At 39.4% G+C, this 25,467-nt stretch overlaps 1 protein-coding gene and 1 long non-coding RNA gene across 6 annotated transcripts in view; one reads left to right on the forward strand and one right to left on the reverse strand.

Moving 5' to 3' along the window:
- The window catches only part of LOC111254531 (cholecystokinin receptor-like), a 68,820-nt gene that overhangs the window by 23,881 nt on the left and 19,472 nt on the right, over window positions 1-25,467 (reverse strand). The window contains exons 3-9 of one of the 5 annotated variants that reach the window (XM_022815471.2): window positions 22,411-22,555; window positions 20,853-21,050; window positions 19,011-19,181; window positions 15,359-15,599; window positions 14,858-14,990; window positions 9,202-9,380; window positions 4,106-6,332 (exon numbers count right to left, since the gene is read on the reverse strand). In XM_022815471.2, the coding sequence (XP_022671206.1) occupies window positions 6,137-6,332; window positions 9,202-9,380; window positions 14,858-14,990; window positions 15,359-15,599; window positions 19,011-19,181; window positions 20,853-21,050; window positions 22,411-22,555 (1,263 nt within the window). In that variant the 3' untranslated portion in view covers window positions 4,106-6,136. Of the gene's footprint in view, window positions 1-4,105; window positions 6,333-9,201; window positions 9,381-14,857; window positions 14,991-15,358; window positions 15,600-19,010; window positions 19,182-20,852; window positions 21,051-22,410; window positions 22,556-25,467 lie in introns of those variants that run through there. The other 4 variants (XM_086985188.1, XM_086985190.1, XM_086985189.1 and 1 more) reach the window with 4 other exon arrangements.
- LOC111254541 (uncharacterized) lies at window positions 6,196-16,175 on the forward strand. Its single transcript, XR_002675074.2, has 4 exons — window positions 6,196-6,336; window positions 9,686-9,789; window positions 10,687-10,785; window positions 14,790-16,175. It is a non-coding gene; the product is annotated as an uncharacterized LOC111254541 (long non-coding RNA).

Below are 25,467 nucleotides of genomic sequence, written 5' to 3' on the forward strand. Positions count from 1 at the left end.
TCATTGGCAAACCATTAGCGAAGGTATACTGGAGATCGAACAATTTTCCCATTACCGTCACTCCGACCAAAATATGTACTAACTATATGTAGCAGCTCAACGTATTTTTATTGATACCTTTGACATCTTTTTCTTGAGGTATCGAAAATTAATCATTTTTACCGATTTCCCATTTCATCATACTTTCTAAATGTACGCAAATCTAGTTACTTCTTTTTTTATCTGGTTTATTCCTATACATTAACCGGTAGTGAAAGAAACACCGTTATTACAAAAATATTCAATTGTCTCGGTAATGGTCCTGAGATGTGGTGTATTTTTCTTATGTAATGTCGTCAGATTATAGCTCACGGGTCTAAAGTCTAAAGCTGATTTCCTTGGCTCAGATATACGGTTATGCAAAGTGCCAACCAATGCTTTCGATGGAGTGGTAACTTTGAAAACAGTATAATGTAAACGAAAGGGCCTTTTGATTTGTCGCGTTTCGGTGAAAAAAGATTGCTTAGTCATTATGACGTCCGCTAAGATTCAAGTTGTTCATAGGTTCTTAGTTAATCTTCCATGGGGTTGTTGTCAAAGTATTTAAAAAATTAACTTTCATCTGCAGCAAGAATCGACAACCTACACACAATGAATATAAATACTTACAAGTTTTCTACTTTTTGCGAGACATCAGCGAATTGTTTCGTTACCTGTGTTAAATAATTTAGCATATATTCAATAGACCTAAAAAAGTACGGATGGCCTATCACACATATACATACGCAGGCTGATTGGGGGACAAGTATAAGCTTTTGATCGAAGCGGCAGTGAAAATGAATAGACATCTATATTAAAGGAAGGCAGGCAATAAATATTATATAGAAATCTATATATTATTAATTATTTAGATACTTGATGATTTACAATAACGGCAATATGTCATTTACTACAAATTGTTTGTGAATAGTGCAAGGTTGGCTGCTCCTATTGGCCCCTTAACGTGTTTAACCTATTTATATTTTCATTTCGTCAGACACCAACGTAGACATTGCTGTTATCCTACCATGTTGTAACTAGGGGAAATTTTGAAAATAAAAGATGCAAGAGCTAAACGAGATTCAATAAACGCCTCTCGCATATAGGACAAGGCAGCCTATATGGCGATACGTATTTTTTTCAGGTTAGATCGACTCGTTCTCGCCGAGATACAAGAATAGCCTAACAGGGCCCTAAAAACGATCTTACGCTTATGGCGATTGCGTAGCCTAGAAATGCTTTTTGAGTTTTGCATACGATACAAGCTCCCTGCGTCTACACCCTAATTTAAGTCTAGATCACCATACGTACTCACACATGATAGACAAGAGCGTCACTTACCGGATTATAACACAGAGCCAAATACGTAACTCTAGTTTCATGTTAGATTCTATTTAACACTAAACAGAATGAAGATACGCTCTTGCCAAGCGTCCCGCATTACCACGATGCCAAAGCAGCCTAGGCAAAACAAAGATTTAGTTGTGTAGCCAATATTTAGTTTTATTAGTCCAAAAAAAAGGTAAATAAAACACATTTAATAAGTGGAACTGATGAGCGCATCTTCACTGTTTGTACTATATAACTATCTATATGCTTAGCATTCGTCATCTGGCGTTAGGATTTCGGACACAGACTTCAAAAGCAGCTAGGACTCAATGATATCTACTCGGTTCACTTAAAAGCATGCTTGATTAAGGTAGCACTTACGAAATACTTTCTCGAAGCCTTAATAGGCTCTATCTGTAACCTACTGTGATGACTATGAAAAATAATGATGTAAATTGTAGCCTAGCTAAATGCGCAGAAGTGTCTTTGCCTATTAGAAATGCGAGCGTATAATGAATATTATGATTTTTTTGATATTATATTTCATACTACGTGTGATCAGAGGTACAATCAAAACGGGATAAACTCAGAAGCGTTATCGGTTAGGTGTTTCTAGCAACGCTTCAATGCGTTCGAGCGCTCTACAAAACTGAAATGATCGTAGCTTGCAATCTATAAACATATACGTTAATTCTACCGTATATACTCGAAGATATTTTCTCTCTTGTTGCATGATGACTGATATATATATAATTCGGTTTCGTGCGGATACTCTGCTCTTTGTTTATTATGTGTGACCGCCGCGGGCACCATACTCTGTAAAATTAAGCGTTAGCCCCAGACTGATCACCGCAAAACAGCAAACATAATAAAAGTTAATCGAATTAACTTTAAAAACTTTTTCTACTGCAGTTGAATTCAGACCTGCCATTTTCTAGTTATTACATACATACATATATTGTTCCAATATATACAATCATCTCTGTGAATCAATCCAATTTAATGTTATTGCGGTACCGTCAAACAGACTGCCAGCAAGTGGATTGCTCATCGAGATTCGTTTGTTTTGAGCTTACGCGCACGTAATAGTACTAAGTTGTAGCTTAGGTAATGATGCTTATTCTAAAAGTATTCCTTCTTGCTTTTACGTATCTGCTGCTTGTTTACTTCCATGCAGCACTCAAAATTGCGCACTCTATCATTTGTAAGTACATTGTAATTTGACTGCGCATAAACAGAATGTTAGGTCAAGTTTAAATGATATTTCTAATAAAAGAAAGTGACACCTACTTTGTTTCGTCGTTCGTTGAGGCTGCCCTGTATATCTTCAACTTCATGCTCGAGAAAACAGTCTGCAAAGTTCAGTAATGGTACCTCAAAGGTGGACGACACATTTACTGACTGGACGTCAATTCAGAGGCATATTCAAAAGGAAACGATCGGCAAGCAACTTTTGAACCGAGCGAGAAGATAAATTGCCGTCATCCAACCCGCAAGGAGCTTATGCGATTTTCTAGAAAATAAATGGGAGTCTAGATGCGCCATAGACTGGTTTAAGCTTACAATGAAACGTGGCTTCTTATTGCCTTTCAACATGTCGCCCGGCCAAACAACGTGCAACATTGACGATAAGTTTTTACACAGCATTGTTACGGGTACTCTCCCGGGTCCATAAGTTTCTATTCTAAAAAAATCATGATTTACCTTGAAAGGGACAGGAAGAATTCTACACACTGACAAATTCTTGAGAAGAACAGGCCTGTCAGGAGGTGTCTGTATAAGGCTCGGTCGGATCAACCGAATGAGGCAATTTAACCGTGGTCATGCTTTGCAGCGACTATGCCAGGCCGCGGATGGCAGACGCTACTCAAACTGCTCTGCAAGTCTGAGTGGAAGGTCCTTTTGTGCCCAACAAATCCTTCAAGCTTATTTCAGATGTTTACACATGAAGCTAGTAACCCTACATTTGTCATTGACAAGGGTTTTGAAAACTGGCGGGCAGATTTGTCAACGCCAGACTTGACGGCTTCCGGTATAAATGAGTTTACTGAGAAATGGGATAAAGTCATAGAGACTGACGACGAATAAATAATATATTCATTTATTGCTAAAATTAGAGAAAAATGCTGGCTTCTTTATAGCGGGAAAATATAAGTTACTATGTTACGACTTACCGCTGATAACTTCCTTATACAAGTGAAGATTGGTATGAAATTTTGGGCATGTAAAATCTCCGATAAGATTAAGCTGGCGGATTTTGGACAATTCATTGTAAAGGCTGAAGTGCAAAGCATTCTGTTTACATAAGACTTATGCTTCTCTAGCAATGAATAGAGCTTTTTGCCATTGTCAACATCAAATAATATTTCTGTCCAGTGACTTAGCTGAGTAGTAATCCTACTGCTCATAAAAATTATATAATCCGACAATATTTATAGATTACACGTCTCCACCGCATATGCGCGATGTGACCTTTGTAGAAACATATCTTCCTGTATGTAAATATAGGGCATATTGTATATTCGCGGTAAGTTCTGTACTTTTGAATTATTTCCATATACATAGACCTCAGTAAGCACAGCGTAGATTTCGATAGAATTGCTTCAAATAGCGTCCACGCTATCCATTGCCACTCAGGGCATAGAAAGGGAAGTACAGGATGCGCCAAAGTCAGAAATAGATGAAAGCCTATATAAAGCAGACAAACAAGATAAACAGTGACCTTCATAATATTGTGCAGGCAAAAAACACAAACAACTGCACATATAATTTGTGTTAGCCAGATCATGATTTTATTTATCGACGAGCTATTCACTCCACAGTCTTCTGTTCCAAAACTAATTACCTGTTCTAAGCGGTACCTTATCACATCATATTGTACAATACTAGGACCGTGTCTTTGTCTTTCGCAATATACTATCAGTTAACGTTCATCGGAAAGCTTAAAAATATATGTACATAAGAATCGAGTCATAAGTTCCATCCCGTTCCCATATTTTTGTTGTTAGGTGTTAAGCTTATTTTTTTTCTATTATTCATTATGGCCTATCACATGCACTAACATGCTCTCCATAGCAACGCCGCACGATATTCTGTTGTTCTCTTTTGCTTACATCGTGCACACTCATTCAGCTTTATCATTGTTTTATTTTGCCTCTATTGTTATCAAGGCTACCATATTTAATAGGAATAACAATTGATAAGCTGCGTTTTTGTTTTAACTCAGCAGCTAGATATTTACATGGACGCAATTGGTTGTTAACACGTTAAGCTTATGGTTTTCGGCTGTGTTTTTGTTTCTACGTGCGTATGATCAGCCTAACTGCAGCATATCGGCAAGAGTACCTTGTTTAATCTTCAATCTAATAAGAATGTGCCTAAACGCCAATAAACTCACGTTTGCAAGCAACTGCTTAGGGAACAATTGATATATATAAGGATAAGGAATTATTAGGTCAAGCGTGATCTTGTACGAGGTCAGTTATTATCCATAATTCGGTAACTGTAATTGTTGCGCTGACCTGTATCAGCGGTAAACAGATAAAAACAGCTTCTCAGTATATGTCAACATACACGTATTTCTATCTAACTTTCTCAAACGACCATGCTACCTCATAAGTTCTAAAGCATCGCAATCTTAACATCGACATTGCTTCCTGTTTGTTTCCCTAGAATTTCTTAGGTAGTATTGCAGTATTGCTATCCCGAGTAGTAATCAATGTAACAAGATAAATTCTCGTGCTCCGAATACGATTCGTTATTATCATTATTACTTTTATTATCGCCGTGTTAGATGCATGAGTCCGGAGTATACTATGTACGACCTAACTACAATCTAATACGTTTTTTTCCATCAGGATCCTATTTTTCGACACTATTAATAGCAGTATCGAGGAGAATAGTATGCAGTTTAGCGTGACGGCCGAGTCTACAACACGTATTATCGCCCTCATATAAACGCTGTACAATTATATATATAATACAGCGTTTAAAAATACGCAGCCCAGCTATTTTTCGCTTGTTAAGTTAGCTATTTATGCACCTATTCACTTCGACTCATTATTCATTTACGTTTGCACCGCGCATACAGTCTTGTATCTGTACATTACGCGAAAATATTGTAAATAACAGCTTCATACGTTGTATTCTACTCTAGTGAGAAGACAAATTTGCCTACGCGCACTATTTCGAAATTCTCGGTTCGACCGGCCGGAATCCAGCGCCGATTCAGTTGCATCACGTCATCGAAGCAACAGAAACAATAGATTTGATCCTCATTTCTGTTTAGTCTGCATCCGCTCTGTCAACAATGGCCTGAACACAATAACAAAACTAAAAAACATATGTGTCTTGATTTGTGTGAATACGCAAAACGTAACACCATACATTATGACCTTGTTCCTCTCGACTCAAATTTGATTCTGTTATATTGTTTTTTTGATCACTCGGACAAATTCTATGGTTACTTGAAGTACATTATCTTTTATTTGAAGTACGAATCTATAATAATTTAAGTACGCTTGGTATTAACACACATGTGTCAATTGGTTCCGGCCTTTCGATCATTATTAACATGTCAAAGATACCGACTGTGTAGTTGCAATATATTATGCTGATGTGTAGGTTCAACTCTAAATGATTAAGGTATAACAGAAAGTTATCTGTGCTTGATAAAAAAATTGACTGTTAGATGCATCTTTGTCATTACATCAATTCCAGTGTCGAGTTTTTCTCGTTCTGCAGCTGTGCTCGTCGTGTTCCGCCTACGAAATCCGCTCGATAAAGGGGTTCAGAGGTCAGTTAGGCTGTTATTAATCCTTCGGCTAGCGCAAATAGCCCTCCGCCGTTGTCGAGGCAACTCAATCCTGGCCCCGCGACGTGAAGGCGTGGACCGGATATCTCGACCGCGCGAACGCGGCGATCGGAAGGATGAGCATTTACTCAGGTACTTCGGATCACAACAGCGGATTGAGCGCTTAAACTCCCTGCGTAAGTAAAACAACGACAAAAGTGCATGGGGCAAAAATGTAATGGTGTACGCAAAACGTATGTATATCACTATTGCAATCTAGGGCCTGTCTTCTTGCCATCGCTGATCACCGCTTACCAATCATGTGCTCTTGTTATAGAACTCTGGTCGAGTCGAAAACTTTCACAAAAAAATTGAAGGTCGTAGGATCATCACAAGGATATGATAATACGCGTTAAGTATGGGTTGAGAGTGTCGGCTCACACGTAGGTCGAATATTCAAATCGACCCTGTATCAATATATATATCGGTACGGAGTAAGAATAATGTCTAGGAAAAAGTAACTCAACAACGCAGAGTGTTTGCCGCCAGTTCGCTTCATGCATTTGCTACGTTTGGTAAGCGAGGTCTGCGAGTCTGTGGTAAAGTCAATTGGATGGGTCGATTTTACCTGTCCTTTGAGTTTTTCAATCCGTTTTCAAGGTTAATGCGTAATTAATCTAATGTCAAGTATCGCTTCTAGCTGACTTCCTCAAATCTCAGATCAAATAATCATTGCGTTGCAACCTAATCATATGGGCTCTCTGTCCTCTTTTAATAGTTTATTACGTATTACTGAGACAAAGAAATTTCAGTCGTTCTTAGCAACGAGTACCTATAGTACAAATTACTGAGCTCAGATCTGTTTCTTTGACAACATACTGGTGGCCGAGAGCAAGAAAAGGCTTAAGTAAGTGCTTCTGAGAGACAAAGGGAATCAAATAGAGTCACTTTCATAGCTTCGTAGAGAAGGCCGTCATCAGGAAGGTTTAAGAATAATCGAGGCACCAACTAAAAGTGTTTACGTTTTACGATAATGGACCTTAGCACGTGTTTGCGTTCAGCTGGTTCCACAAGTGAGGCCCACTTTGGTTTGAAAGCGAACTCTTTTACTTGCTACGTTACAAAAACAACAGAGGGTTTAGGTATGGCTCGTAAGCATCTGCGGTCATTTCTACCAGTTTAGCAAATTTACTCAGTTGGTGCAAAAATAGGAACAGCGATGCAACGAGAGAAAAAAAGAACGTTGGACGCTGCAGTTTTTTAAAAAGAAATCTAGGTGTTACTAGGATAACTAAATTTTCACTCTGAAAAACGTCTCCCCGACTGCCATGTGTACGCCAGCTGCTACAATTTATTCATCCAAAAGAACAGTAAGACTACGAGCTAATTAGTTACGGAACGGAAATTAGCGGACTAGTTACGGAACGTGATCTCAAGTGTTTTCTTCACTTTTAACTCCAATAACAATTATTATTATTATAGTAACGTTTCGGCTTTAATTATATACGGCACGTTTCTGTAGGACCTTTCTATACCCGCTAAACACACGATCCTATCAGCCCCGCACGTGCGCTGTTGACAGTCCTTTGTAATATTTTAAGCAAGCAGCAAATGTTGCGAGCAGTAAAAAACAAATTGACATTTGTAATCGTCTCATCGGCGCATCTTTCGCACGCTTACGAGTTTCACAAGATTATTGTGAATTGCCCGTATATTCCAGAAAGCCAATCTAGAAAAAAATAGCTATTAGGACAAAACTAAACAAAGTGCATTGTTTTTGTTTCGAACGAGTTAACATCAGCCTGCCGAAATGTTTTTCGCTTACCCTTGTTGTGATAATTGGCTCTGTTCATTTAAGGAGTTGACGATCATGTTAGGGCTGGTAGCCTTCAACAAAGGCTATTCGCGCACCGGCGATGTTCGGCATAACAAATAAAAAGTACTACTTATGTTTTTCATCGCGATTATCCTATGTAATGAAACACTTCATAGAGAAAATGGCGTATACAATCTAGCTAGCTAGCTAGAGAGAGGTACTATCTCTAATGATGACACATGTAAAAGGCTTATTATTTATTTCGCTCACTCATTTTGCCATCCGACAATGGACAGTATGAGACTGACAAGAAAATATTTTTGCTTATAAATTCGTACAAATACGTGCTAATTTTAATAGTAATTTTTACTATTATTATACAAGTAAAGAGGAAGATAGACAGTAGCGACGCGATATATGCATTTACGATAACAAAAAATATTTCAGCCATATATATACAATATAATTCGGACAAGGTTTGCGTAGTGAAGATCACAAGATTCATTCACAAGATGTGTTCCGAAGCCGAAAACTACAACCTATCTTAGATTATTGAGAGCGGTAAGAAATATATAACGATTTTCTATTATAGGCCGCTCAAGGTACAATCGCGACACAGATAGCGAAAGGAACTAAGTGCAGATATTTTGGCCAATTGCGACGAGAGCAAATAAAGGTGTTTAACTGAAAGTTGCTTTTGTAAGGCAATGAATGTTTAACATAAAGGGGATTTTATAAGAAGGCCCATCTTAGCTAAATCTATGCCGATGTTCGTCGAAGGGTATAAGCTTAGCATTAAACGTTGTAACGTTCTTGAGTGGCGTTGAAAACTATATTAAATGTCAACAGTTGTCAGGCTTGAATTTTACCATGGCACTAACATTAGTAAACAGTAATAAGTGTACTCGCATAAAATATCTCAGTCTTATTTTGAATATTGATTTATATACATATATAAACTGTTCAAAAATAAACTTGTCTCAAGTGTACAATCAATACAAAGAGAAGTTTAAGAGGAGAAGGGATTTAAGCTATATGTACAGACTTCACGTTCTCTTTTCATAGTAAGCACGTTCTACAAAAAAGAACTGCGCCTGTGCCTAGGCAAGCATCGTCAAAAGTTTCGTATTTGCTCTTAGTTTGCTTCATGCTTCATTCATACTTTGTCTGCCCTAATTTATACTATACGTTAGCAGCGGTAATATGTTGTTTATTAGCAGTTCTGTACGACTAAAGTTCTTCTTACCTGCGGAAGTTTTTATTCATGAAACAGTAAGTGATTGGGTTGCAACAAGAAGATACGTAGGACAATAAATGTAAAAGTGAGATTCCGACACCACCAAGGGGCGTGAGCAGGTCCTTCGAAAAGGACGCAATGGTGTTAACTACGTAAATTGGAGTCCAGCATACAAAGAACTCCAATACCTGCAAAGTAAAGGCATTATCAACAAACTAATACTTGCTGAAGTTGTACAAATCATCATCGTCATTATTACTCAAAACAGCCGAACATGTTACATGACAGAGTGACTGTTCGTTATTCTGATCTGTACCTAAACTTCTCTATTTTCAATGAATCAGCAATCCATGGCGTAGAATTAACTACTTCACAAGTTTCAAGTGCGAACCCTCGAGCGTGGTCGGCCATTAGCAACAGGTCGCTAATTAGTTATTGGAGCTTAATACCGATATACAGAACTGGGTTTTTTTCACCTGCTGACTGATTTTAGGCAGGCATTATGTAACGGTGTTTCGATAACAGACGAAGTCACACTTCGTCATTTTCGGCATCGCATGGTTTTATACACGAGACCCGGCGTTACAGAATTGTTCGGTAAGTACAGAAGCGTACCGCTGCTACTCTTTTTGTAAATATGTACATGTAGGTCTAGACTGAGTCTGGCTCGTCGGCTTAACAGTAAACAGCCACCGACCTATGCAACTTTGGAATAATGACTACCCTGTTCAGTCAATGTATACTCTTTTTCTACTGGCTGTCTCATCGACTTGTACACATTGTATGACTTACCGTGTTTACTGAACAACAAAGCTACCCCTAGAACTCACGAGTCGACCCTGCAGTAGACGTACGTCCTTTCGCCTTATGGGACACTAGTCACTCCGACCTTATTAGCAAAAAACAATCTGAGTGTACGAGAACAAACGCTACTGCTCATAGGGATCAAACACTCTTTAAAAAATAACTCGATAAATCTACTAGGTAGGCTCTAATATCATGGTTCCTCTCCATTGCATTTATTTACGCGAAATATCTTCTAATTAAACACCCTTTGGGGGGTTATTTTTAAGCAGCTTGTCTTCAAGATGAAACGATTGCATATTCTTCACAGACATACTGTATTTTCAAACAGCTTGTGTATAAATGTCCCTAAGAAATCGTGCATGCTCGAAGATCAAAACAACTGAAAGTTTTTACAGGTGAGTCTCTGTGGCCACACCTCTAATTTACCAGCCTTCTTTAGAGATCTAGCTTATCTCCACTGCGCGGAAGTCGAACCTTCCAGTGGAACCAGTGGAAGAGTAGTTAAACCGGTCAAGGCCGTTCTAAACAAAGAAAAGCATCCTGCATGAATAATTTGCCTCGTATTTCCATTGTTGGCTTATTAATTCTTACTTCTTCAGTCGGTTATGGTGTCTTCTTCTCAGCTAAGCAGAACATTTATTTATTTTAAAATTCAGCGTTTTCCTAAATTTTTGGTTTCGTCTTCAGCAAACATGGCATTGATGTCCTTCCGCTCCTTACGGCGAACTCCCAGCAGACCTGTTTGTATCACGAAAATCTCGTCATCGTATTGTGCTAATCCCAACGGCAAGTAAATTATCCGATTGAAGTTCTAGTATGTTTATTGTTTAGGATGCATAGGTTTTTAAAACCCATCACGTAACCAAACGATTTGTTTAAACTTTGAAACGAAGAAACCTTGGACCTTTATCAATACTCATTTGTAAAGCGCAATTGCCGCTATAAAATAATTTGTAACAGCGAAATAACTCTTATGTCATCCTCAAGTTTAGAAATATATAGTTGTAACAGAAGCATACCATAACCTCAATTATATTGTCGCCTGGAATAGAAATTCTCAAGCACTCAATAGTTTGATCAAATTATTATTAATTTGATATATACATATATATATATATGAGTTTGGTTATGTATTTTATAAATTGCTTTATCGCCAACCACTTTATTGCCCAAACGCTTTATCGATTTGCTCCCACTGATAGGTGACCGGCTTGACTGTCTAATTCTTTGTTCGAAAATGTATACGTTTTTTATTCCAGATTGGTAAGTATTTATTCAGTCCTTTCTTCCAATTCAGATTGTCCGTTTTTTCGGGTGCAAAACATTCCTGCCACTGCTCTTTCCAGTCCTCTTTTCAACTTCGCCTGTCGGGATAGCGCTCAACTTAGACAGCGGCCTTTCTACTATCTCTTCCATTCTCTCGAAACGTTTCCCTTTTAGGCCTCTTTTTAGATTTGGGAGTAAGAAAAAGCGTCGTAGAGTCTAAGCCCTAAGTGACCATGACAGTTAGGGCGTATCGCAGATTAAGTTTTGTTTCTCGAAAACTGCTGTACAATGCTGCATTGTCACAGAACAGTTTTTATTTTTTGCGTCGAGTGTGCAGTTATTTTAGGACTTCTTGATAGTGCCCCTTAGCGACTGTGAAGACAGACAGTATGAACTTGTGGTAAACGATTCCTCGACGGGCGAAAAAAGCCTTTTGATTTTGGACTTGGAAAGCGCAACTTTCTTTGGTCAGGGCTCATTTTTGAATCGATACGTCAGCGCACCTGTCGTGGCCGTACACCCACATCTCTATGCCAGAACGCTTACCTGCTCAACATTTAGCTATAAACTTTGCCGTGAGCATCTAGCCCCTAATGTTGGAATCTCTATTCTTTCTACTAGCTTTCTTCTGGTTATTCGCCCGTTGGCAAGGGCGACTTATTTCACTTTTTTCTATGTTCCCGTTCACAGTATCCGTAACAGGCTTTTGGTCGTTTTCAATGGATTCCTATTTGTTGAGACCATTGTTTACTTAGACTCTTTTCAGTGTTGGATCTCTATAAGCATCCTGCAGTATCGGCGGAAAGCATATGCGGTAGATTTTGTTTTTCATCCAAAAAAAAAACAAATACACGCTTATAGTACTCCACGTAGGTAAAATCGCAAAGCATCCAATACGTAGACTTACTCAATCCCACCGAAAAAGTCGAATTTGAATCAGATTGTTATGACATTTTACCTATATGCAGGAGAAGCCGCAAAGTTTTGCTCATGGATCACAAGCGATCATTTAGTAACTTGTTCATTTTACGCAATCTATTGGTAATGCATAAGGATTAATGCGGTCTAAGGATGAATACTGACATCGCCCAGCAACAAAAGCTGAACAAAGAGGTTTTAAGTTTGAATGTTCGTTAAACACTTTGTGGTTTTAACTCGACAACAGAACTTAAAACTTGGCAAAGCTAGAGAACAGCTTTTGCTTAGGGAGCTCGCAATACGAGTTGAGTACAGGTAATACGACTCTGTTCTGATGCCACTCTCAATAGGATAGAAGAGTCTACTTAAGCTGTTTGTTTCTGGCCGCAAGCTTATCATGTTTGCAACGCGATTTTCCTTCATCCTCCTTTTTCACCTCTGGACAAAGTATAAAATATAAATAACTCGTTAGACTGCCTGTAGTAAGTTGAAAAGCCCTGGATAGTAACGATAAAGGCGCCAATTCACTTAAAAAACTCCTTAAACACCAGATAAATGTGCAGCGGAAAAGCCTTCGTGCTCTCCAACCATTTAAAGCTTTTCTTTTAAAAACAATTTGCGGCATTTTTTACTTCTGCTTTCGTCGCAAGTTACTACACGATAAAAGATTAAGACACGTAGACAACCACTTTCGGAATACGTGAGAAGAACCAACAAGTTGGTTGGCCATCTGTGAGGATGCTCCTTTCCCTGCCATAACGTCCAGACGGCCAAACTTGTGAAGTCTTTGACGTACCAGATGGCTGACTGCTCTGCCAAAATGATCAGGTGGCCAAACTCGTTAGAATTTTCAAGCACCAGATGACTTCGTTCCTGCTACAACGTCCAAATGGTCAAGCTCGTTGGAGCTTTCAAGCGCTAAATGGGTCTCTTTCCTGCCACGACGTCGATACGGCCAAACTCGTAGGACTGTCAAGTACCAGATGGCTGTCTTCTCTGCCACAATAGGCAGACGATCACACTCGCTAAGGCTTTTTAAGTATTAGATGGCTCACTTTTTTTGATCGCAACGAGAAGACGGCCAAACTAGTTAGGCTTTTCAAATACCAGATGACTGCCTTACCTGCTACAGTGTCCAAACGACCATACTTGTTGAGGCTTTTAAGCAGTAGATAAACCTCCTTCCCTTCAATTATAAATAAATAAATCGACAAATAAATAGATCGAATTTATTTGAACGGTTTTACCGGGATTAGCATACAAGTAACCGTCTTCAATGTTTAGACTTGAAATGACGTTTTCGTGAGAAGAGATCAAATATGTATATCACTTTCATACAGAAATTCTATTGATAGAAAATTAACATACGAACGGATTTTTAACTAAACAATAACTCCGAACTGTTCGCTCAATATAGATTGTCTACCTCAGCACTTAGCCGAAGCCAAGGTCGCTGGCAAGCGAACGAGACTATATTGATTAAGATGCCAATTTACTAAGGCTTTAAATACGAAGAATTGTTCTAGTGAGTTTTTTTTTAGAGAAATGACAATAATGTCCGAGTCCTTACCTAGCTGCACACTTCCTACCGTAACAAAACCTACTCGGCTATTAAAGTGGTATACTCAGTGAGTTGCACTCTAACGTAGTGTTTGCTCGCTAAATTACACATTGGCACAAGCTTATTTTTCCATACCAATTCCCCTAAAACTATTATCGATCGTAGCTTGTGCGTCGAAAATACAGAACGTTTGAAAAATTATAAAGATTTATAGTGTTGAAAAGTTCTATTGCAGAGATATAGAGAAAAGCTACTTCGGAAATGTTTACAAGAATACAACGCAGCTTTATTGAAAAAATCATAACTTTTTCACAGTTCTATTACGGATATTGTTCTGCGAGGCGTCTCTGGTTTAGATTATACCTACAAGATATACGAGGAATATGCTGGAGCTATATCACTGTATCGTATCACGGTTCAAATGAAGACTTTCGATACCCCTCTGCTGAGCAATATGAAACGCGTAATTTCCTTGGCGTATGATTATCTATCCGGCACTAATCGAAGTGACGAGGATGTGTTTTCTACCATTGTATGGGTTCTTTAATTTAAACGATTTATCGTCGACAGTTTTTGCTACGCCACCCGATGTATCTAATTGTCCAAAGTCATTGTTTGGGCAGGAATGCTTGAACGCTGTCTGTCATCGGTTTGAAAGTATGGGCTTTTAAAATGCTCAAAATGTTGAACAGTTTTGTAAAAGTTATTTGAAAACTTCGTATGGCATCTTAATGACAATCTGAGCTGTTTATAAGTCTGTACATTTACCAGAGTTCTCAGACCCATTGTAAATGTAACCTTCACGCTCTAAAAGTTGGAAGTAACTTCCACCAGGTGTACTTTACTAACGAACGGTGGCCAATAGCACTTAGGGGAACAGGGTACATCCTGAGGTTTTGTAAGTACTATAGAGTAACTTGGATTTCCCTTTACTTTTTTTCGAAAAAAAACAGAACAACTGTGTTTGTTGATTTAATGTCGCTACAAGGCCCGCCACCTGGACTGCCTATACGTACTGCTTCTAATTCTAGACTAATTTCCACAGGTATAAGGAGTACACTGGCGGGAGTCAGTGCTACCCGATTTTAATAAGGAGCAGCGATTTGCACTTACCACTACGAACATCATCCGGATAACCTTTCGTCGAACGGCCATCCTCTGCTCATGGTTATTCGTCCTGAGGTATCTAATGATTTCCTCACGGTGGGTCGACGATGCGCTTACGGGACACTGGGCCGTCGGAGACCTACAGGTGCTCATCGTTGAAATCATCGAGTTAAAAGCTTAACTAACAAAAGTGTGTTACTAAAATTCTAATAAAAACTACAATACTTAAAGCGGGCACTTCTAACAACTTAAAATTCAACAATTAGAAAAATTTCGATTTGGGTAGTAAAATGTTGCTATTATTAGATAGGAAAAAATAATGAGTTAGGGCTACAAGAGGACGCGACCCCACGAAGCTCCAATACCTGTATTCCACAGTACTCTATGCTCCCTAAATTTTTCATGATTGAAAGCGCGACCGTTCAGCAGTGTGTTTGTGGAAACGCATGTGTGTAAGACGCAATTTCCACTAGCAGCGCGTATATTATTATCGTGCCGAACACGTACTTGGCGTCAACCACAGGAGACGAATCTGGGTCGTGCGTAGCCACGGTCGGAAGCGGTTGCGTGGCCGTCGGCTCTGCCGGGGGTATCTTGACTCCATGGCCGGGTAAAGATTCAGACGACTCTTCCGGAGCTGCCACTCGGCACCACTTGACGATTAAACGAGGCTCCCGTTCGATCATACCTTCGTTTGATTTGTGCGACATTACTCCGATGTCGCCCCGCGGGCCCATGATCTTAATCTCTGACATGCGTATGCATGTGACAGTGAGACAATCGTATTTTGTGGAACGGGGACATACGGATGATAACGAAAAAGGGAAGACAAAGTTGATTAGAGCTGAAACAATTGTGCAATATGTTCCTTTAACACTACGTACCTTAATTTGGCCGCTGTTTTTTTACATTTTGATATTTTACAAGTTTGATATCTAAATATTTTCGCATCATCGACATTTGCCTTGAAAATGCATGCCCAATTACTAAACCAATAATTTTATAAAGAATCTGTTATATTTATTGGGCACGGTTGAGATAAATACACCTAGGCCCAGTGTTAGAAAGGTATATATGTATGTATATATAAGAGATGACGCGCCGACTGAAACTTTTTAACAAATTCCAATGTTGTCAAACCACAAATTCTCTGACCTCGCTCAGTTGAGCTATAACGATGAGTTCGTACTGTTCGCTCGGGCTGCTAAAAGACAACGGAAGATTCGAGCTAATGTATACGAATCCTACGTACCAGATAAGAATGGCAAACCTATTTAATTGTTGTCTTTCACAAAATGTTTAATAAAGCTTCCTTCGTCTTACACGTTCTTTGATCTGAATCTATGAAGATCAGCTTCGAAGTATTCGAAAACGTATCGCTTGGTTGCGCTACATTATAACGGCGTAGAAAGATTGCAAATCCCTATTTCAAACTATACAAAAAAGAAACTCACAATCTCTTTGCTATTCACACAATTCCGAATTAAACGAAAAAAAAAAAAAAAAATCGAAGCCTTTGCTCGCTGAAAAAACTTTGACTCCGTTCCTTCATGTCCATCTGGATAATAGCTAAATGCGACAATATTCGGTATTTTTAACAAAAGAGCCAGCGCATTAATTAACAGCATACGCATCCCGTCAGATAATCCTGAATAAACAGAGTTTACTCAGAAGACATCGTATACGCTGTTGTTACGAATAAGCTGTTGTTCGAAAAGGAAAAATAAATACAACGCCGTAACGTACGGCCGACCTGATCGCCGGTAATGCAAAAATGCAGTTGACTAGAAGCTTCTAGGAAAAGTCCGAACGATATCTTTGTTCCAGCCCCTTGCGGCCTAGCGTTGAGGGTGATGATCACGGCTCACTTCAGCGTTAAGACGCTTTGACTTTGGGCAAAAGGTGCTTCAGGTCCATCTGCTCTCGACTGTCAAATGTAATTATGCTGCTGCTGCTGTTGCTGTTATTAATGATGGTGATATTATTCGCAAGGGAGTAACAACAGTTTTTTTATTTTTTGCAAGTTAAAATTAAGGAGATTATTTATATACTCATTTGGGGAGAATATACCAAGTAGTGTAGTGTATAAGCGTTTCGAGTTTTCATTCTAAATTTCCACTGCGCATTATATCATATCAGACGGTAAACTCTCACCACATAACCAAATCGGTAAGCAGCTGCCTAAATCGAAGTCAAGTACGACAAGGCAGGACCAGGCATTCCGATACACTAGAACGTTTCAGAAGATGAGGAACAATTCTATACGGCAGCATATATATCATAAGATCATTTTGTCTCTTGTTCTGGTAGATGAAAGATCATGTTCGACACGCAGTGAAGCTTTAAGTTACGATTCTGATTTAGTCGTTAAACGATCACAATTGTCATTTCCACCACAAGAAACACCGTCTATTTTTTGGCCGGACGAAAACCTCTCTCATTGACCCACAGAGCAATCAAAATCGTAGACATGCGATGCTTACCGCCCACCCCCCTGGACACCACAGACCTTTCACCCAGCCGTTGTAGGAATTTTTTTAAATTTCAAAATGAAACAGCGCAAAATGTCACTTGATCAGCAATCAGAAGAGACGGCACTTAGAGATAACGGTTACTAACTGTCTTTCTTTTCCATACTGCAAGACCTTCGTACGTATATCTGCGACAGATAGCGTCCCGTGAAAACTAATCGCTGCTGAAATCAATGGGGGAAGATGTGTACAGCTTTCTCAAATATGCGGACACATCTGGTGGTCTAAACAGATCTCTTGCTCGATTAAGAAGGCATCTTTGAAAGTCTGCATCGCTCGACTGCGCTTATTTGCTTATGTCGCTATACGCTACGACTAGAAAGATGAGAAAAATAATATTGATTACGTGTACCTAATCATTTCTATTGGAAAAAAAAACACACAAAAAATAACAGCTTAATATACTGAGCGTAAGGTTGGTATTAGCCATGCATGCATGCATACATACATACATATATATATAATCTGGAACAGGGTCGTCGTCGTCGCCGAAATCTTTATTGTGACAGCCAAACAAATTCATCGCTCACAGCCACGCAGAAAGCAATCCATTTGCAAAAAGATACTACCTCACCGTTCAGTTTAACAAAGTACCGGAGCTAAGTCAGAGGAGGTTCTTTTCCACGTGCCAGTGCGTAAACCTTGCCGTAAATAACCTTTCGAGTCAAATGGGGAGTTCGTCAGGGTTTTGGCCGTACGGCAGAAAACATTATTTAGTGCCTAGCCGGGATGATAACTGGAGTTCAGAAGAACGGACTTTTACATGGTCTTGTCGTTTCCATGAAAGTCTATCTACCAGTTAATAAATATCGACCTTAGATAAACGGAAGCGGATAGACGCGCGTTTGATTTGCAGCAAAACAGCTACGATCTGAGATGAACCGGCATCTGATTGACAATGTTTCCGGCTCTCACCTAGTATTTAAATGTTTACGACCAAGAAGTTTGGCGCAGACTGATATCCGATGGAATCTGTGTTAAATAACATTCTATATAAAGAAAGAAAAAAGTGAATTGTACTAAATGCAACAGAGTGAACAAAATTAGGCTCATCTCATGATTTTCAAAGTTAGCGAATTTCAACAAATTGATACGTTCCTATGTTCTGGAGCATGCGTAACAGAGGTCACGGACAAGTACGCGTACAATGGCGCTGTAATTTTTTTCTCAATAAAGCCCTTCCTCGATATTTGAGCCGATCACTTACGCGTGTCTTTATGCGGAATAAATGCGTAGTAAATGAAAACTATGTAAGACCGTTCCATGTCATTTACGCCACTTAGATCCCCGGCGGTCGAAGTTAAGAACACTTGGTGCTAGAGAATAAAGTGCGCCCTGTTTTGTCGATGCCGGAACAAAACCAGCGAACCCTATTAGATTGTATTGGTTAAGACAGAAATGGCAACGTCAAGTAATGCATTAACGTCTTTCAGCAAACGTTTACCGATAACTAGCAGTCGTAACAAATGCGTCTCTAATCGTGAACTGTGAATATTTAACAGCTATCTAGACTGACCCTAGTAATTCCGCATACACGCTGGCGTAGTGCTCGCGCGGACACGACGTCGAGCTCCTCTGCACAGCTCTGACCGGAGTCGCAAAGCCTAGAACCGGGATCAAATACTAACCATTACTAGATCTCTCGTTGTCACGGATTCCCTTTCGGAGAGTAACGGTGATATTTATGTAAGCGAAAGCCATTACTGCAAGAGGGATAACGAGAAGTAGAAGATCAAGCATCACCGTGAAGGCAGTTTCGACAGTTGGTTCAGGCCATGCCTCACGGCATTTCTGACGGCCTGTAAAAAAGGCGAAAAGAAGGCGTCAAGGTCATATTAACAAAACGTCAATTATGTCTTCTGTTCCATAGAACTAACATCTGACAATGAAGCATCGAACCTCCGTTTCACGCATGTGTCGTAGAGTAATCAATATTCCGGTTTCCAAATGCATGTAGAGTGGCAAAACTGACGCCCCAGTTCAAAGTAGAACGCGAATTATGTGCATTTGTGCGCTCATATGATGCTTTTTACACATAGTCGTTCATAAATTTCGTTTCGAAACACGCCACGTTCTATGTCGTAACAAAGACGCTGCCATCATCCTTAATATGGCCCGTTGAGCGGTTCGTATCCCGAACATAGAAGACCGTGGGAGTTCACTGGATAATTCCCGAAGAATGTTCTTGTCTGATTGTATCCAGCCTTAATGAAACATATAGCGCCATCTATAATTTTACCTATTTACTCTTTTTCAACGAGTCAAGAGGTGCGCTTTGCGTGCTTGTATCACGTCTCGCAGGACCCGCATCGTCGACGCTTATAGTACAAGCAGCTGAACGCTGCTTGAATGAGCATATGAACCTTAAAAAGTTATTTTGCTAATAAGTTCAATTGGGAATATTATTATTATTAACAGTAGATCGATCGGTATAAGGAGATCGATGACGAGCGTGGGGGTGGTCTGTCTGCACGCGTCGAGAAAGTGCACCACATACTGCTTTATACAACTGATATATGTGGCATTTTATTACACGAATCACGTTTAACTAGCGTTAGTTTCCCGTTCGCTTATTTTATTAATGTAGATTATTTCCGAATCAGGTGCGTCGCTGGCTTAAAGTCACATATATTCGTCGGCCAAAGAGCCTATAGCTAGCTATATACAACATTCTATTTTTCGATGTTGGTCAATGAAGACGCTTGCTAAGATCTACTGCGTAAACCTAACATAATTTTTTAACGCTTTTTCGACGCAGCGCCCAACGGCGCTATTGATTGCACAGTTTTTACAACGGTGCACGTGATGGCTGTCAGGTAAAACTTACTGGCCACATACAGACCGTTGTTACAACGAAGTTAGGTAAGTTAGTTGGTAAGATTTTCACACGTCGAAGAATTACGTTTCACGAAGTGACATTGCTTCGCGTCATTATGCGTTGTTGTTTTTTGAGTCTTTTTTTTGTTAGTTACGTAGGTTGTATTTCTCGCCATCTAAAGCAAATGAGAAACAAGCATTTGCTGAGCTGCGATATAGTTCGCTTTCAATGCTTCTAACAAAATTTACACGTAAAACTAGCGACACCCTTTTGTACCTATTACATTAATGATAACAATAGTCATCATTGCTATTGTTGTTTATTTATGTAAGCAGTACTAACTAACGGTATAAATATATTGAAAGACAATTTGTAAAATAAAACAATGGATCTATGAAAAAGGATTACCTCTGGTGCAGCAAGTTTGCCAAATTTAATCGCCGTTAAACGCTGCCAACTTATCGATCGCAGGCCCGGTCGGTGAGCTTACTATATATTATACCCTATGGCAATTTTAATTAGAGATAATACCCATGGTAGATGTTCTTTTCAGCTAAAACTTTTCACTTAATAGGCAAGAAAGTTCGTGTGCTATGCTAGAACGGGTGTTCCCATATTAGAAACAAAAGCGTTACAAGTATAGTATGGGTACCTTTTCCAGTAGGCTGTAATCGGTTGAGCAGGAAAACTGGCAACATGGCGGTGAGGGCAAAAACCCAGATTACGAAGACGCAATGCCATGCATGTGACGAAGCGTACCAGCCCCGCGACTTCAATGGCTCGCACACCGCATAATAACGTTCGATTGAGATCATTACTAGTGTCCAAGCATTTACCGCAACTGTCACCCCTGAAGCGCGAAACAATGAAGTTTATAGGAACACTGAGTGAGCCGCTGATGGAACAGTTACTCGACGTGAAGACGTGAATATTCCGCCCCCTCAAGAAAATAAATTGGTAGAAAAAATCTGCTTGTCCGCTCATAAACACATATCGAGAGTATAGATTGCACAGCCAAGGAAAAACGACGACCTTGTAAAGAATGACAGGGTTTATAAACTTAATCGAGAGATATATTTATTCAATGTTTAACAAAATTGTGCCAGCCATAAAGCGTCAATGAAATGATTGAGACAAACGTACCACAGCCATTATCTAAAATGCAGATACCCATATATATATATATATATATATATATATATATGCGCGTTCGTAGCTATATATACATACCGCAGTTTGCGCTCCTCCATCTCACTTTGTTAGCCGCCCTAGGTTTAAATGACATTAGCAACGACGAGCAAATGATGGCATTAACAATTGCAGGAAAAACGTTTTCTATTGCCATATGTTCCATTTCGCTGAATTTGCTTTGTCTATCGGTATCACCATCAGGATCAATAGCGTCGTGCTATCGTAGGACTGTAGGCCGGCTTACAACGGTCGAGTGATGAGCGTAGAGGCAGATGGGGCGTTAGAAATTGAAGTTGGCCGTCGATGCAGAATGACATCATTAATGGCGACTGCCGGCACAAGGCAACGGCACTATGTAAGGACAAAGGCAGAATTGCTAAATAGGCACAGAACAAGCGAAGGCCGAATCGAAAGATAGAACGGGAAAGAAAGTAATCATCACGCGGGCAGTGCATCCGCAAACGCATTTCTAACAGACCCCTTCCATGTAGCACAAAACAGGTCGTTCGATGGGCAGCGTAACGCCTCGAATTTGGCTCTCCTATTGGTTGGGCTTTCCCTTTTTGAAGCGTGCGAAAATCAAAAACACCGGCGACTCAGAAATGTCCCACACGAACGAAGTTGAGATAAGATGCAGGCATAAAATTGGGCATTCCATCTGGCTGTCCATCTGACAAGTACCATTGCTGATTATAAACATCCGTTCTTGGTAGTTGGGGGTTAGCAATGGATATAGGAGACTATGTTTGATAATAAAATACATGTGAAATACGCAAGTCTATGGAGCATTAGTTGGGTTACTTCAACCTTGTTTGTATCAGGATTTTTAGTTGTGATTTAGTTATTCTACGCGTAGTGAACAACTGTTTTTCTCTTCCACATGACATTATGGCTAGGAAAAAACACTCCTTGATAAACAATTATCTTGAGCGTCGTTATCTATTCAGCTGTCGGTTATGAAACCTGTTTTTGTCTCATGTCAAACGAGCCACTTTTTTTACGAAGAAAATATTACTTACCTTGTAGATATGGAATGACTTTGCACATGATTTCGCCAAAGACGAAGTTTCTAAGTAGGACGCCGGATAAGGTGACGGGCATGCAAAACACGCCCAAGAGTAGATCGCTCACTGCCAAATTCAGTAAGAATACGTTGGTTGCCACCTGTAGGTAGGAAACAAGAACAAACGTAAGAGTCAGATTCAGACGGGAACTCGCCAGGCGAATCGTAAGGTACTTCGAAACACCCCTGTACCGACATGCTTGTGAGCCTCACCCCGCTTTTAAACAAGGTACTGTTTTTAAGCCCGCATGTATTCTTAGCTACGCTGGCAGCGTCTTTCTGATTAGTTGCTCACTCGACGAAACGTGTTTAAGCTCAAACAGAATCGGTCAAAGCAGCTACAGCGGACAACAAGCATTTTACCCGACTCTAAACGCAACCGGCCGTACTTATCCATACTACATAAGTATATTTAGAAGATCGTTAACAAGAAAATTAGCAGGATATTGATTTTAAGTAAGTGAAAACAAAAGCAATGACAAGTAGAACACAGAGTTGTGTTTCGAGTCATTTTAAGCTATTACCTGTTGCTCAGAGACGCTAGATATAACTTATCTACGTTTTGTGAAAGCTTGCGGCATCACAAATTAAGCTATTGTTGAATTCGCTGAAATATTTGTATTAACGTCTATATGGTGAAGTTGAGATTCTGTTCTGGTTCAGAAATAAGTAGTTCCTATTGAGTGCAGACAAAAGTGATGACCGTTAACAACAGTGTTCCCGTACAGCGTCAACCCGTGCTAGCATTTTTAAACACAAAAAATAATTATCAGAGGTTGTTAGAACGGTAACGACGATTTTTTCTTATTGTTTCTTCATTGTTTTATTCGTGTCGCGAAATTCTAGTTTAAGAATAGGTATGTCAAGCGGCAAAAAGTACAATGTCTTACCGATACTCTGTCAGTTTTGGATGTACGAAGAAGACCATAGCTAGAGGTGTTATTCAGAGGTGGCTTGCTAACGTCGACCGTTGGTTGAATCTTTGATTAATCGAAGGTACTTCATCTGGCTTTTCGAGATCGGCTTGGATTGCATGAGTCTATACTATCTAGTTGTAGCGTTTTCGCCAGATTGCTTCGGTAGTTCCTTGACATCGGCAAAACACTGGTGTTTATTTTTTATCTGACAAACCCATTTCAAAAGCACGAATCCAGCGCGAAAGTTGGAGGAGAAAGGCAATATCCATTACTTTTGTAGAAGATGCTGCACAGGAGATTTCGAGAAGAAATTACTTAATATCCGGCGTTTTGAAATATTATTATATGTCGCTGCCATAATATACATCTATAATTTAAAGGAACTCAATCTTTGTTTACGTAGCGTTCCAAGTACCGAAAAGACTATTTGTTCGATGAAATTCTACCCATATGTAAAGCGTTATCATGTACTGACATTAGACGAGGTCGATCGAATTTGGGGTCTGCGATACCTTTGCATAGATGGAATCGCAACGTCTACAAATATTTCAAGCGTTCCGCAAAGGTTCCGTAAAAAGCAAGGTTATTTTGTTTTGGTGGGAGACATTGGTTGAAAAACGGCAAAAAAATACTTGAGCAAAACTATATTATCCCTCATGGAATCTTTCCTGACTGAGATCTTTCATAGGGCACGTCCAGACACTAGCTTTTGAGAGCACCTGGTTACAAGGAATGCCCATTCTCGAAAAATTCTTTAATTTCAGAGAATTATTACTTTGTTGGTATAAATAAATAAGCCATTCAAATGACCCAACTCCCGTTTCGCACACATTAAGGTCCCTGTATATCCTTGCGGGTTTCATAACATTCAAAATATACAACAAAACTGCAACTATGCAAAAACATATGAAAAAATAAAACGTCAAAAAAATAAATTTAATAAAATTGAAAGGATTCTGGCGTGGCTTTTATTTCGTAAATAAAAGAAAAGAACATGCTTATATATTCTAACCTTCTTAAAGATATTTGTTTGTGGTATATGGCGTAAGCGTGGGTAGCTTGACTTATTTGGATAGCCATTGCGAAAGTTACGTTTATTATGAAGCAGACAATACCCTGACGTGATAAATGGGGCTGGGTCACTCGAACGAATTGGGTTTAAGTGATGTAGCTTCGTTTCTTAATGCATTCAAAACTCGAAAGAGAATGCCCTTGCGGTATTGTGATATGGTTAACACTCGTCTATTGAACACTTTTCTATCGGTATAAACCAGATGATACTTGCGTTCGTTGAACCTATTCCTCTGTGTTGATACGAATAACTATTGATTTTAATTTCTCAGAGAAACACAGGCGATAAAACGGACGGCATCGACAGCTATCGGTACTGCGTATAGTTTTAGTATCTCTTTATATAGAATAGCGTAATAAGATTAATATAGCGACAAACTTATTCCAGCGGCATATCCAACGATAGTTCTTCAACGGCATAGCAGTATAATTATATCATTCAACTATGTAATTCCCATTTGTCTCCTGCGGGCGATCGATGAATTACCCAACGACTGAAGATCGAATACCTAGAGCAGCTTCTAACAACAACGTTATGGAATTCATGCGGCATTGTCCTATAATAATCGAGAATATGGAAGCTATTTGTGCTTATTTATTTACCAACAGGGACAGTATCATATCGTTGTACTTTTTGTAGCTAGAATGAAGATTTCTTGACTTCTAACGAAGATAGAATAGTTTTATTTATTTCATTCCTTTTCCAGCTCACACGCGCACCGTCGGTACAGGCTACACGCAAGTCGATGCAAGACTAGATTAAAAGCACACAATATTGCGTTATTATTCCTATTATGCACAAATGGTGCAAAATTCTATGTGCTAAATGGTGGACCTGCCTAGCGTGCTGTTGTTAGCAAAAATCTACGTGTTGATACCGACGTCGTAAACGTGCACGATATTTTTACGAGCTTTGCTATTGAACGTGGTTATCCGTTCTGTCTTCCTCAATCGTTCTGACTTTTTGTTCTTCTAAATCTTATTTGTCGGTTAAAACAACAATATACTGCGTTCGAGCTCGTGTC

The sequence above is a fragment of the Varroa destructor genome, unplaced genomic scaffold (assembly GCF_002443255.2).
Source record: "Varroa destructor unplaced genomic scaffold, Vdes_3.0 BEIS01000001.1, whole genome shotgun sequence".
NCBI classification, from domain to species: Eukaryota; Metazoa; Arthropoda; class Arachnida; order Mesostigmata; family Varroidae; genus Varroa; species Varroa destructor.